Here is a 14,774-nt window from a genome sequence, read left to right as displayed (position 1 = left end):
AGCATTTGTCCTTCTTCCTCTCGGCTTCGTCTTTTGCAGCTTTGTCATCACCTTATAGCATCGTCTCCTCATTTTTCATTGATTATGCCTCCTCGTTCCTCATCAATTGTGCCTCCTGTCACACACAGCAAAGCGCCCGAGAGGCGGGTACTCAGAGAAGGTTTCCACAGTCATGGGCTTGGTGGAGTTCTTCTTCACAAACCCAGCTTCTGTTCTTCAGGAATTTCAGCCATTACCTTCCCCTGTTCATCGAATTCCCCCCCTTTGTATGCAAAGTTCCTCCCCTTATCGCCTTCATTTTCTGATTCTTCCTTCCTTCCTTCCTGATTCCTGAATCCCCCTTTAGTCTCCTCTTTTTCTTCCCTTTTTTCGTCTCTCCTCGTCTTCTATTATTAGTTTTCTTTTCATGCCGTTCACTGCGTGCCACAGTGCCAAAAATATACGAGGAGAAAATAGGGCCTCCCCTCGAATCAAAAACCATTCTTCCTCTCCAAAACAGCCTGCTTTTTTCCCTCGAAAATCGGTTTAAAAACCCAAAAATAGGTTTCCCCTCTTCATCCTTGGATAACCTCTTATACCTTTAGCTTTGGCGATTATCTTCCATTCTGCCAGTTTGCTCGTTGAGAAATCCAAATGGGGATCAGTGCATGGTTTTAGATCTGAAGATCCAGCACCAGTTTCATGACTCAACAACTTCTTGCTATCTGATTTAGGACTTGTTTCTTTGTCTTCTTCCCATGCATTGCCACTTCTCTTTACGGTCTCTTTCATTTCTTTTTGTAGGCTAACCTTGAAGACCCCTTTTACTACTTTTTCCACAACACCATCCACCTTTGAGCCTTTCTTTTAGGGTATTTTTGGAGTCATCAATTGCCCCATTAACAGACAGCTTTGTGATGGGTGATCTATGCACAAACTGCAACTTCTGCCTTGAAGATTGGATGGCAAAGTATTCCCTCGGTGCTTCACTAACACTTTGCTCGCTTCAGAACTTTTGAGAGACTTCCTTCAACTATGTCATGGAAACTTTTGAACTAAGATGATCGCTTCCACAAACCTTCCTTTGATTCCATAATTTCCTGCACTTTTCTTAGAGATCATCATTGAAATTATCAGCTTGATAATGTCCTTTGGCATCAGTTTTTCATATTTTTCTAACACATACACATCATGCATCCAAACAAAATCATGCACATGCACTAAGGGAATATATACATTGGATGCGAATTATCAAAATGCATCACACAAACAATGAATCACAGGCAGAAAATAACACAAATGCACAACAAAAGAAATGGAGGTGTATACGACTCGGATGCGCAGCAGCATGACATCCACCCCCTCTAAACCTGCGCATCCTCCAGATGTGCCAACTATCCAGGATCATTCAAGTCCACAAACAGGTCGAGTCCATCATCTGTTTCTAGTAGACCTGTTTCTCTATCAGCTTCATCATCTATGTTCTCTGCTTTTTCTGCTTGTCTTTTTTCTACCTGCTCTTCTTCTGTCAACGCTTCAAGTGCATATTCTTCATCTTCTCTTCTCTTGAAAATCTTGACTCGTTTTCCAGCAATGGGCACCCTCAATACTGTTCCATCTAATTCAGCCAACTCATAGGTACCATTGTCAAAAACCTGTTTCACCTCATACGGTCCAAACCATCTTTGAACCATTTTTCTCATACTACTATGCTGATTCTCTAGACTACTGTCGTAGACTAGAACCCAATCTCCTTCTTTTATGGCTCTAGGCGTCAAGCGATGCCTTAAATCAAACCTGTCCTTGTTTCTGAGACGGGCTGCCTTCAAACGATCAACTGCTAGCTGTACATCTTCTGTCCTTCTCTCTAGTTGACGAATCCGAAGAGCTAGAAGCTCTTCCCTTGATAAATTCTCATGCCACGGAAGAACACTCCAAGTGAGAGCACAAATTTCTATAGGCATGACAGGTTTTTGCCCATACATCAACTCTGCAGGCATGTATCCAGTAGTCACACTATGTGTAGAGCGATCAGCCCACAACGCAAAAGGTAGTAATCTCGGCCAATTCCCAATCCGACCTCTACAAGCTTTTGCCAATGCTTTAACTATTGGCGGATGTCCTCTTTCACTCTTGCCATTTCCCTCTGGATTATAGGCAGTAGTAAGAGCCAATTTAATCCCAAGCCGTGAGAAGAATTCTCTAGCTTCATCTGCATCTAGCTCTCCACGATCAGCTGTAATCTTGCCTATACATCCATACCTGCAAAATATTTCTTCCAACAAGAATTTACATACTGTAGTGGTGGTCTTTGTCCGCAAAGATATGCCTTCAACATAGTTTGTAAGATCCTCCCTAGCCAAGATAAGATATCTCATGTGCCAAAGTCCCATTGGCAAAGTAACCAAGTCTACCACCCACTTATAATGCATACATAGTGGATAAGTCGGATGCAACTCATCACAATGTCGCACTAAAGAGTAAAGCTGGCAGTCCCTGCAAGTCTCCACAAAATGAGAAACATCTTTATACATCCCTTTCCACCAGTATCTTTCTTTGATTTTCTCATAGGTAGCCCACACACCTCTATGTCCAGCCCATGAGCTCTCATGAAACTCTCGCATAATCTGTATCTGCATCGCTATATCACAAACTACTCTCAAGGGCAAGCCTTCTCTCTTCTTTGGATGCTTCCAAAGAAAACCATCTTTCAAGAAATACCCATAAGCCTTCCTTCTGATTTTCTTGAATTCATCATCTGTCCTTGCAGCCACTCGTCAACATAAAGTTCTTCAATAAAGGATTCAACAGTAGATACATGACAATCATGAACAAGGACAGAAGCAGCAAACTGTGTCTCATCATCTTCTGCAAGCATTGACTCCTCATCCTCATATCTCGCTCTAGATAGCATGTCAGCAACTGGATTATCTTTCCCTACTATGTGTCGAAATTCTGGATTCAATGATTTGATATAGGCAATCCATCGAAGCATCGCTATATCTGGAGTCGAGCAACTAGTAATCATGCCAAGCAAAGGCAAACAATCTGTTTCCACAACAACTGAAGCTCCAATAAAAAACTCTTTGTCACACTTCAGTGTAGTGACTACTCCCCACAACTCTCTTTTGATCTGCGGATATCTCCTCTGTCGCTCATTAAGAACTTTAGCTCCAAAGTGGATTGCATACCTATTTCCATCAGCATCATCCTGTCCCACAGCCCAACCTATGCCAATAGGGCTAGTATCAACTGTCAACATGATCGGCCGTCCACACTGATAATCCGCCTTGCGAAGAGTAGGAGCTGAGTGCAACAGCTTCTTGAGCTTATGCATGGCTTTCGAATGCTTCTCATCCCAATGAAATTTCTGCCCTTTTCGAAGCAGTTGATAAAGAACATCTACTATATGAGAAAAATGAGGAATCCAAATCATGTAAAATACACAAGCTCCCACAAATCTCCGCACCTCTGAAGTAGTCGAGCAATACTCTGCAATCCTGTTTATGGCATCCACCTTTGCAGGAGAAGGCTTCCTGCCATAATATCCAACCATATGCCCAACTATAATGACTTCATTAACACCAAAGATAGATTTCAGCCTTGAAAGTGTCAAATTTACCTCCTCTAATCATGTCAATATTTGCTCACAAGCAACCAAGTGGTCAGCCACAAACTGTCTACATCCACAAGAATCAAGACTTTCATTCTTTTCTTCTTCTGCACAACCCTTAATAGGCACATCATCTAGAAAAGGCATGGTATACTGAGGAATATAGTCTCGTAGAACTCTATGCATAGCATTCATCATATGAGCAACTGAGTTTGTGGCACCTTGGGCAAGGTACACATCCTCACAAGACCAATAGGTGTCCGCATAGTAGTAATATCCCTGCTTTCCAAGGCAAGCTGAAACTGATCATAACCTGAATACAAGTCACCTAGAGAATAGATGGCTCGTCCTGCAAAAGCCTCAGCAAATTCATCCACAACTGGACCTGTTCCCACATTCCTGATTGTCACTTTGTTCACGGGCTGCATATCCTGAATAAATCTCAAAGTACCATTCTTCTTTGGTACAGTAAACCACCTGTTAGAATAGGGTGTAGAAGAGGGTTCCAAAATCCCCATTTTAATCTTCTCATTCAGCAACTCTATCAGCTTTGGCAAGTGTGCTTTAGGCACAAGTATAGGACGTATATTCCATGGTACATGAGGAACAGTGAAGATGACCATAGGTGCAACCAATTCGGGACTAATGCAGCCAATTTCATGTGGAAAGAAAGCAAATGCCTTACCATGACGTCCAAGCATCTCTCTAAAACATTCTTTTTCCACTGGAAGCAAAAAATCATCATTTCCAATCTTCAATTCTGCAAGAGTTTCAGCTGTAAACTTATGTCCAATATTTACAGGGTCTCTCAACATAGGCTGCTTCATAGCTTTTTCAATCTGTTCATCACTATCAGAAGGAAGCGGGCCTGCAACCGGCTTAACCTTCTTATCAACTGTTTTATATTTTGTGTCAACCTTGGCATCATTCAAGCACTCTTTTCTTTGCTGCAATTTCCGTAAATTTTCAGCAACTTTCAACTCTGTTGGCTGAAAAATTTCAGCCTTTCGCTCTATGGACTGCATGGGTGCATCCTGAAACTCTGTATGCAGAAATTTTTCTGCATTCAACTCTGTTGGCTGAATGGATTCAGCCCTCGGCTCTATGGACTGCATAGGTGCATCCTGAAACTCTGTATGCAGAAATTTTTCTGCATTCAACTCTGTTGGCTAAATGAATTCAGCCCTCTGCAGCTCTGTTAGCTGATCAAGATCAGCCATAAATTCAGTTTGCTGAATTTTCTCAGCCTCTAACTCTGTTTGCAGCATAAAACCAGAAATTTCCTGAAACATATCCAAGGTTTGCACAGGTATGATCTTTGAACCCTTACATACATTAGTTTTCAGCATTGCTCCCATCTCAAACAATGTATCTGCATAAGACATCCCTTCATACAATCCATCTACATGCTCTTCTGCTTGCAAAATACCTGCATTCTTCAACTCTTTCTCCTTACGACCAATGTACTGCCTGGCAGCTCTAGGCAAATCTGAAATTTTCTAATAACTCACTAAACTATCTGAAGAAAAACCAACAAAATTATTGGAGAAAGACTGGCTGCCAGGAGGCGAGATCTCCTCTTTTCTCCGCTCCGTACCACTGGCGTCTCGCAAGACAGCAGTACCTAATGAAAATCCAACTCCTTCGCAGGTAGTGGTGCCTCACGCAAGGAGTCCCTGTTTCTCGGATGATTTACCCCAACAGTCATAAACTGAACAGCTCGCATACCATCTTTACTGCGTATCCGCGCATAAGCTGACCCGTCATCCATCACTTTCGTTTCCATTCTTGCTTCTGTAATGAAAGGCTGTCCAAGAATAATCGGATAAGAGCATGAATCCTGAACAAAGCAATGATAATCCTCTTCAACATTACCAATAGAAATTCTGATACTCGGACAAGCAGCATACATATCACCAGAAATATTATTGGCGGCTCTCATGCGCCAGCCATGCTCTGCATCCATAGGCCACTTGCCACTCTCATAAACACCTCGAGCAATAAGATTAATCTCAGAGCCATGATCAACTAAAGCGACCAATGGAATTTGTTTCTCTCCAATCCTTACCATTGTCTCAGTGGTTGCTCTAGCCCAATGACTTCGTGAAAGATGGCTGCGAGGAATGAGAATAGGGGTATCATCATCTTCATACTACATAGGCTGAACTATTTTCTCCAATTGCGGATTAACAGAAGCATTCTCAACCATCACTGCATTATCATGCTCTTCCCCAAGAGTTCCATATCTCAATCCCTGTAAAGCAGGTCCTTCCATCGCATGTCGTTTCCTCCATAAAAGATCCTGCATCTGATCCTGTATTTCTCTTCTAGCAATCCCAAGTGCTTCTCCAACAGTAAAAGTAACTTCACTATTCAAAATTCTTTCATGAAAAATCTTACTCATATCCGTATGCATATCAAGGTCTGACAAGAGCTTGAATCCTGGCTCCTTTCTTGGTTTCCTCTTTTCTTTCATCTGCTTATCTCCCATAGGTTGTTCAGGACCTGTTTGAGCTGGAGAACTTGCCATAGGTGGAGCTGTAACAGGTGGTGAAACAAAGTCACCCCCTCTAGTCTTTTTGGAGGTGCTGGGACCCTCCTCATCTCTTCTTCTCTTTTCCTCAACCATGGCATCTAAACCTTGCGTTTTAGCCATATAAGCAAAAATAGAATACCTGTCAACAGGAGAATCCCATCCTGTTTCTCCTCGGATACTGGAGCCCACACAAGTCATAGTAGATGCCTGAACTTTCCCTCTTCTCGCTTTCTCCAAGGCAGAGGACCATAAAGCAGAGTCTCCATCAGATTTCTGCTCAAGCTGGACTCCAAAAGCTGAAGCATCTCCTCTAACACTCACATAAGCTGATCACGCAGCCATATCATCAACAAGCTTCTTCATGCCTCCCTTACCGAAGTTTGTGTCAAGAGGAGCGCTAGTCTCTATCAGCCATATCTTCCCATCTTGTCCCCAGAACACTACATTCTTTATACGTGCTTCCTGAAAAGCATCACAATCTCTGCAGTGTTGGTGCTCTGTACTATCGCACCAAATACATCGTCGCCCTTTTCTTTGACCAGCTGGAAAAGCAGTCGCTAGAGCAGGTGCTACAGCAGGTACTGACATAAGTTGCTCCTTTAACTTACCAACTTCAGCTTTGACTGCTTCAATCGTCAAATCTGCCAAGCCTTTAATAACATCATCTACAGATAAGGGTACTGGAGCAGCAGGAACTGGTGGATTCACAGCAGGAGGAGTAGGCTTAGGCAAAGAAGTTGCAGCAGGGGTAGAAGAAGAAGTCTCCAAGGATTTTTCAGGAACTGATCCTGTATTACGATGCAATCTTACTCTCCTGCGCTGCTTCTCAACAAGTGCATTCACAGCATCAATGACATGTCTCCACTCAGTCTTTAAACCTGAATCAGTAGCTTGATCTTCCAAAAGATCATCCAACTTTTCCTGTAAATCAGCATCAACAGCTTGCAAAAATAACTCCACTTTCTGCATCTCCAAAGCTTGCTGCTCAGTCCCATCCAACTGATCATAGCGGCTCTCAAACTCTCGCAGAAGAGCGGTAACAGAAAGTCCCTTATTAGGCATAGAAACCCATGCTAAAAAATTCCTGTGATTCATAAGACCTGTATCCTCCAGGAAATATTCATCTTTTAATGCCTTCTTAAATTCAGCCCAACCTGCATGTGCTTCTTGAATTTCTGCAATTCGGCCGTCAAGAGCGCGCACCACGATCTGCAAGAAGTAGCAGCTCCAAACATCTTGAGAAACCCCAAAAAACTTCATCTTTTCTTCATACAAATGCAGGTAAGTTGACACTTGCTGGCCATTAAACTGCTTCATCTCCTATTGGACAGCTTTCAAGGCATCCATAGCATCACTGTCACGTTTTGCGTGAGCTTGCTGCTGCATATACATGGTAAATGACTGAAACAGGTTCTTCATGACATTATCATCTGTCATCTCTTCTTGCGAGTCTCCCATCTTGCTGAAAAAATTGACGCAGCACTTTCACGTCGGGTTCACCAGAAATGTCGTAGATTTTGTGTAAGGGCTGCTGAACACGGAGTTCAAGTTACAACAAGGAAAGAAGCTAACAAGAAGAAAATGAATTTTTGATGCCAAAGTTCACTATATTCCTTGCCAAGTAAATTACATGAGGTCCATGTTCAGAAAAATTTGTAGTATCTCATAATCTGTTTTACATTCAGGTGTATGAAGTCAATTTTGCCATTGGCACATAGTCTTGAAGAGTTTTGCTGGAAAGAGTTCTGCTGGACAGCAATTCTGAGCCTTTTTTCAATCTAATCATTGAGCAATCAACCCATATGTCTACTCAACATTCAGCACCAGTTCTAGACTGTTCTCAGCATTCAAATTTCAGCAAGAGATTGCCACAAGAGAAGACAATAGCAGTGAACAGCAAAGAAGGCAACACCTTCAACGGAATTAAGACTGAAGAGGGAAATGGGTTAAGGTTATATATCTCTGTGCAAACGAAGATGATGGCTCTTGGTGGAAACTTAGAGTTAGCCATGTCCTGCCATGAGCAAATTGCAACTCCAAGTCACAGTTTGCCTTGTCTGAACTTCATCTTGGGGTCTTCCAGAACATTGAGTAGGTCAGAAGATACCGGCAGTGATCTTGTTGACTTGTTTTAAACAAGTTCCAGGAGTGATGCACCAGCCTTGGCATATGGAAGAGGCAGAGAGAAAAGAATCGGTTGCTGAAGTAGACTAGTGATAGCCTTCACAAGAGATTCCCCATTCAAGTCTTCCAAGATCAGGTTTCTTCTCAGTTTGTGCCTCTGTCCATGCTTCAGCAATAGTTCTTTTCATATCTTCATCACCTTCTTCATACATGTTCTTTATCATGTCCATCAGTCCAGCCATGGGATCCTTGTCAGCTTTCCATTTAAGCTTCATCTTATCTGCCTTGAAGTGCAGTTCAGGCCAATTGCCCTTGTCAGTCTTCTTGAGTGTGATTATGATTCGATTGGGCTTGACATCAGTAGTACACTTCTCAGGTAATATAAGTTTGCTTAATGTGGATACACCACACCGATAATTTTTGCCAGACACATCATGAATCTTGACATCAAAAGAAGTAGACTTGAAATTTGTGATAACATTTTCCTGGGAAGTAGCTTCACTGTCTCATCGTCTTAATCCCAGCTGAAGCTAGACAAGGTTGTGTATCGAATTTTCGGTGTTGATGGGACCTTAAGGAGGGGTACAAGTGTTGAGTGATTAGATGAAGTCGCAGCCTGAGCTCTGTCTAGGCTTTGAATCTCTGCTAAGAGTAGGATTTGGACGCGAGGCCGTTTGGCCTGGCTAAGCAAAGCTTTGAGCTTTACGACATCCTCGGATAAGTCCAATAGAATTGAGCAGCCCTGTTGATTGTTCAGAACATTGTGCCTTCTTCACCTTGTGTTTATGCATCGCTATTACAGCGACGGCTGTCTCTTCCTTGTCCAGAAGCAGTCCATTACAGGAGATTAAAGCGATTTTCAACGGTTCTTGTTCAATGATCAGGAGATGAGTCTCGTGTGTATCCTCGAGAACAACGACGATGTCCGAGCTTGCAGATCGTTTATGCCAGCAATGCAAAAGCTTGCCGTCTTGCAGTACTCGTCTATTTCCTTTGCACATCCTCTGCAGCTTCAAGTCAAAGCATTTGGCCTTCTTCCTCTCGGCTTCGTCTTTTACAGCTTTGTCATCACCTTATAGCATCGTCTCCTCGTTTTTCATTGATTATGCCTCCTCGTTCCTCATCAATTGTGCCTCCTGTCACACACAGCAAAGCGCCCGAGAGGCGGGTACTCAGAGAAGGTTTCCACAGTCATGGGCTTGGTGGAGTTCTTCTTCACAAACCCAGCTTCCGTTCTTCAGGAATTTCAGCCATTACCTTCCCCTGTTCATCGAATTCCCCCCCTTTGTATGCAAAGTTCCTCCCCTTATCGCCTTCATTTTCTGATTCTTCCTTCCTTCCTTCCTGATTCCTGAATCCCCCTTTAGTCTCCTCTTTTTCTTCCCTTTTTTCGTCTCTCCTCGTCTTCTATTATTAGTTTTCTTTTCATGCCGTTCACTGCGTGCCACAGTGCCAAAAATATACGAGGAGAAAATAGGGCCTCCCCTCGAATCAAAAACCATTCTTCCTCTCCAAAACAGCCTGCTTTTTTCCCTCCAAAATCGGTTAAAAAACCCAAAAATAGGTTTCCCCTCTTCATCCTTGGATAATCTCTTATACCTTTAGCTTTGGCGATAATCTTCCATTCTGCCAGTTTGCTCATTGAGAAATCCAAATGGGGATCAGTGCATGGTTTTAGATCTGAAGATCCAGCACCAGTTTCATGACTCAACAACTTCTTGCTGTCTGATTTAGGACTTGTTTCTTTGTCTTCTTCCCATGCATTGCCACTTCTCTTTACGGTCTCTTTCATTTCTTTTTGTAGGCTAACCTTCAAGACCCCTTTTACTACTTTTTCCACAACACCATCCACCTTTGAGCCTTTCTTTTAGGGTATTTTTGGAGTCATCAATTGCCCCATTAACAGACAGCTTTGTGATGGGTGATCTACGCACAAACTGCAACTTCGGCCTTGAAGATTGGATGGCAAAGTATTCCCTCAGTGCTTCACTAACACTTTGCTCGCTTCAGAACTTTTGAGAGACTTCCTTCAACTTTATGTCATGGAAACTTTTGAACTAAGATGATCGCTTCCACAAACCTTCCTTTGATTCCATAATTTCCTGCACTTTTCTTAGAGATCATCATTGAAATTATTAGCTTGATAATGTCCTTTGGCATCAATTTTTCATATTTTTCTAACACACACACATCATGCATCCAAACAAAATCATACACATGCACTAAGGGAATATATACATTGGATGCGAATTATCAAAATGCATCACACAAACAATGAATCACACGCAGAAAATAACACAAATGCACAACAAAAGAAATGGAGGTGTATACGACTCGGATGCGTAGCAGCACGACACCGGTACGATCAGACCAGTCGGACAAATTGGACCGCCCAAAATCAGACCAGCCCAGAATCGAATCCCTTGGCCGATTCTTCGAACACTTGCCCGTCCGATTTTTGAGAATCGGACACACGGACCTGATACACCTGGTCCGATTCCCACAATCGGACCGCTGGTAAATTGGATTACTGGTAAATCGGACGTCCGATTCCCAGAGCCAAACCAGAACAAAACCTGACCCATCCAGGGACACAGTGGGGCACTCCCCCAGCGGCCCACCCCCGCGTGAACAACAGAAAGCAGCATAGGACCCTAGAACCCGTAGAACGGCCAGAACTAGAGTAGCAAAGCCTGTCAGGCCCAAAACGAGCAAGAGTGAGTGAGACACCGGGGAATTGCTCACAGCACTCAGGTTGAATTTCCGCACTTGAAGTACACTTAGGAAAGCCGAAAGCCTGATTGAGCACAAGTGCATGAGGAACAACACACTCACGAGTGACCATAAGTTGAGCACTGCATTCAAAAATTAAAGGAACTCACTCAGATAAATCGCCCAAAAAACCCACCAATAGGAGAAGACCCAAGGTGTATGCAAACGCGCGGAGCGCAGGGTAGGATCAAGCAAGGAGCGTCAACGACAAGGATCTGACTTACGACCAGGCGCAAGAATTCAACCATGACAGAGGGAGGCTCAGACCATCGGTTTACAGGGGAGCTAGATGTTAGCGCATTCCCAGACGCCATACAACAGATGGTGAGTAGTTACGATGCGCATGCCAGGTACGAGCACCGTGGCAGGATGGCAGATGCAATCATTGCGGACCTAGAGGAGGAGAGAAGGCTAGCCCACAAGGCATTGCAGGGCATAGCCGAGTACAATAGGGACCAACAAGCCAGGAGCCTAAGGTAAAGCATGGAGCTGCATGAGGTGCAGCGAGTGCTGAACTTGGCTGGCCGGAACCGGACAGATCAGGAAAGAGCACTAGAGGAAGACCTGACGCTGGGCGAGCTCCTCATGAAATGGCTGCTCGATAACACTGCGGTAGAACAGAATGCCACTGCGCTAGCAACCTCGCTACTTGTAAGGCTGGGGGCAAACCAAGGCTCAAAGAGCCAAGCCAAAATACCTATTGTCGCCAAGCAACTCGACAAGTACCACCGGATGACCCGTACAGCTTTGTCGAGCAGTTTGAGCAAGTCTGTGAAGCCAATGGCCTCAACGACCAGGCCCAACGTTCGCAAGCATTCAGACTTTGCTTAAGCGATAAGGGTAGGACATGGTATACAAGCTTAGACGCCATAGAACGAGCCAACTTCAATAACCTCAAGGACCTTTTTGTCAAGAGGTTTGCCGAACCCGGATACTCTGACAACCTGCTAGTACGCCTGATGAACGTCAAGCAGAAGGAGAAGGAGGGCATCCGCGACTATGTGACCCACGTGATAAGCCTCCTTAAAAGAATCCCCTTAGGCGAAAGACCGACTGACAGGGCAGTGTCGACCGTATTCATCAGCGGGATTCGGAATGAGGAATTGTACAAGGCACTAGCAGGTAACTCAAGCTTGCAACGAGACGTGGTGGCTAGGGTTTTTGAGGAATCCATTAGGGTTGATGACCAGCTGAAAGAGCGGAGCTCCAGGTGCTCAAACCTAGAAGAAACCAACCCACGAAGTTTAGAGCGAACGCCAACCTCTAGCGATCGATCAAACCCATCATCCCAAGATAAGGGAAAGGCCACTGAGACGGACCACGGCTTGGTCGAGGTCAAGACGGAATTGGAAAAAATACAAGACATGTTGAGGCGACCGATGCATCTGCACGTTCAGTGCATATACTGTGGAGGAAACCACCTGCCTGCAGAGCGTCAGGACCCTAGGTCAAGACCCTGTGCTAACTGCGGTAGGTTCGGCCACGATGCCGCACACTGTAGACTACCACGAAGACTACCATACACGCAACCCTACGGCCAGCTTTACCCGGCTAATAGACCACAGCCATTCTTCGAAAGGGAAGCCCCGCTAGCCCTACCGGTGCCTAACGATATGAAACCAACGATCCCTAGGTTGGACATAAATCCTACTGGTATTCCTAGATCGCCTGGTCCCTATGTGACCCACCCACCGAGCGATGCTCCCGTACACTATGCAGAGGAGCCCAGTGACGAAGAAACCTACATATACCCTTATGTCTCGCATGATGACGAGGGCAATGCAATCCTCATGGATTACTGACCTGTGCCGGTGATGGCATTAGGACGAGGACGGGGTAGAGACCTAGGAGGGCAGCCACAGGATCCGGTCACTTGTTGGACTTGTGGACATCCCGGTCATGTCTCATCACGCTGCCCCGAGAGAGAGCACCAAAATAGGGACAAAGCTGACCAAAGGTGCATAGAGTGCGGAATCACCCATCTTTTCATAGACTGCCCAAAACGGAAGTCGCCTTCCGGTTCAGCTAATTTTCCATCCGTCCCGCTAGGGCTATTTGGTGTTGAAAGCCCCTATGGGGAGGCCACACCATGATTCCCTTGCGAGTTATGACCCGAGCACAAACAAAGCAGGCCGGCGTCTCTCTGCCAAGACCTAGCAATCTTGACGTGACCTCAGTAGGAAAGAAGAGCCATAGGCGGAAAAAGAAGAGATCAGAGGCTAAGGTCGCACTAAAAACCGACAGTGATACGACCTTACCCCAAGGGAAGAAAGTCTCAGATGCAGAGGCAGAGACTTCAGCCCCTAAAACAGCCCAAAAGGGAAGCGCTAAGGTAGGGGAATACCCACACCCCAAGCGGCAATTGGAAGCCATAGAAAAGGTGAAGGAATGGGTGAGGGAGGCTCAACAGCACCTCAAGGATGTTGAACCCATCACGGAGGACGAGATTGAGGATCTCTCCAGCATGAGCACGCCACTATCACTGCCCCAACCTAAGTCTGCCGAGGCTACTACACCATAAGCAGTGCCATCGAGGCCAAGTCTAGACGCAACAGACCTGCAGATCAGCCGCGGCCATTGTCCCGGACAGTCTGGGCTAAGGGAAGAACGAGTGTTTAGCAATCTCCTGACCACACTAGTGGCCACCCCTGTAACAGTTGGCCTGGGAGATCTGCTTAGGCAGCACTCTGCCCTATGTCAGGACCTCAAGCATTGGGTCGAGAGACCGCAAGAGCAAGCCCCGGCAGATACTCAAGACCAGGATGTGGAAACACACTTGCCAAGTTTGACGCTACACTCCGGGCCTAAATCCTTGCACGTCAACGCCTTCTGGGAGGGCTCGAAGAGGCACACAGTCCTGCCAGTCCTAGCCCTGGGAGATGCAACGAGGAAGGGGATTGTAGACACAGGAGCTGGGGTTAGTGTGCTTAGCCACGCAGTGTTACAGAAGTGGGGAAATCCGCCTGTCGAAGCTACTCGGTTTAACGTCACGCTAGCAAACGGTATGCGAGTGAAGCCATTCGGGGTCTTGAAGAATTGGCCAGTGAAGATTGCAGGAGTCCAGTTCTCTGTCGACTTTATCATCATGAAGGGAGTGGACTATGATATCTTATTGGGTCGACCCTGGATGCGCAATGCTAGAGTTGTCGAAGACTGGGGTAACAGCCTGATCTTCCTGGGCAACCAAACTAACGCTGTGAGAATAGAGATAGACACTTGGAAGACCTCGCCAGTCGACCTAGACGCCATCTCTACTCTGCTCAAGGGAAACACCTAGGACAAGGAACCCTATGGGTCCTTAACTAAGTATATCCCATGCCCAGAGGACGAGCGGGATTGGATGCACGTTCTCGCTACACTCGACCTGCCGTTCTCAGATCATGAGGCATACGAGCAAGCTGTCAAACAATTGGCAAGCCAAAAGAAACACTCCCTACACCTGTCTACATGATGGCAGCAAGCCTCCATGAAGGGCCTAAGCCTGTCATTTTCCAAGTGCCTACCAACAGGAGGGAACTCCAGGGAATACTAGGGCACTTAACGGACCGACTGGCACGCAACGCAGTCGCCAATCTCAAGCCTCTCCAGGACCTCTTGGAAGAACCTGAGTGGAAGTGGACCAGGGTACATGAACTAAACCTCAGGTATAACTGGGCGTTGGTTCCCGACCAACAAGACGAGGCAGAGCAGGCCTTGGGGGATGATGAGTAGTCTAGCGACGCAGATTCCTGTGACGAATACGAAGATTGC

General features: G+C 45.4%; 1 protein-coding gene across 1 annotated transcript; it reads right to left on the bottom strand.

The window, feature by feature from the left end:
* Positions 1–8,338: 8,338 nt before the first annotated feature.
* Positions 8,339–13,602, bottom strand: LOC148009273 (uncharacterized). Its single transcript, XM_087673522.1, has 2 exons — positions 13,582–13,602; positions 8,339–8,737 (listed from the first exon to the last, which is right to left on the bottom strand). Exons 1-2 carry the CDS (start codon positions 13,600–13,602, stop codon positions 8,339–8,341), a joined length of 420 nt encoding a protein of 139 aa, XP_087529648.1.
* Between the last annotated feature and the right edge of the window lie 1,172 nt (positions 13,603–14,774).

Source organism: Lygodium microphyllum, unplaced genomic scaffold (genome assembly GCF_053477565.2).
Source record: "Lygodium microphyllum isolate KBCC unplaced genomic scaffold, Lygodium_microphyllum_v1.1.10 scaffold_31, whole genome shotgun sequence".
NCBI classification, from domain to species: Eukaryota; Viridiplantae; Streptophyta; class Polypodiopsida; order Schizaeales; family Lygodiaceae; genus Lygodium; species Lygodium microphyllum.
The sequence above is the reverse complement of the archived record's forward strand: the minus strand, read 5'-3'. Positions and strand labels throughout refer to the sequence as shown.

What these genes read in the sequence shown, in the direction of transcription:
- LOC148009273 (XM_087673522.1), bottom strand. Translation starts at nt 13,602, where the DNA reads ATGGCCGCGGCTGATCTGCAG. An exon ending in TGGCCGCGGCTGATCTGCAG is followed by an intron (nt 8,738 to 13,581) that starts GTCTGTTGCGTC and finishes GCTACTTCCCAG; the next exon opens with GAAAATGTTATCACAAATTT.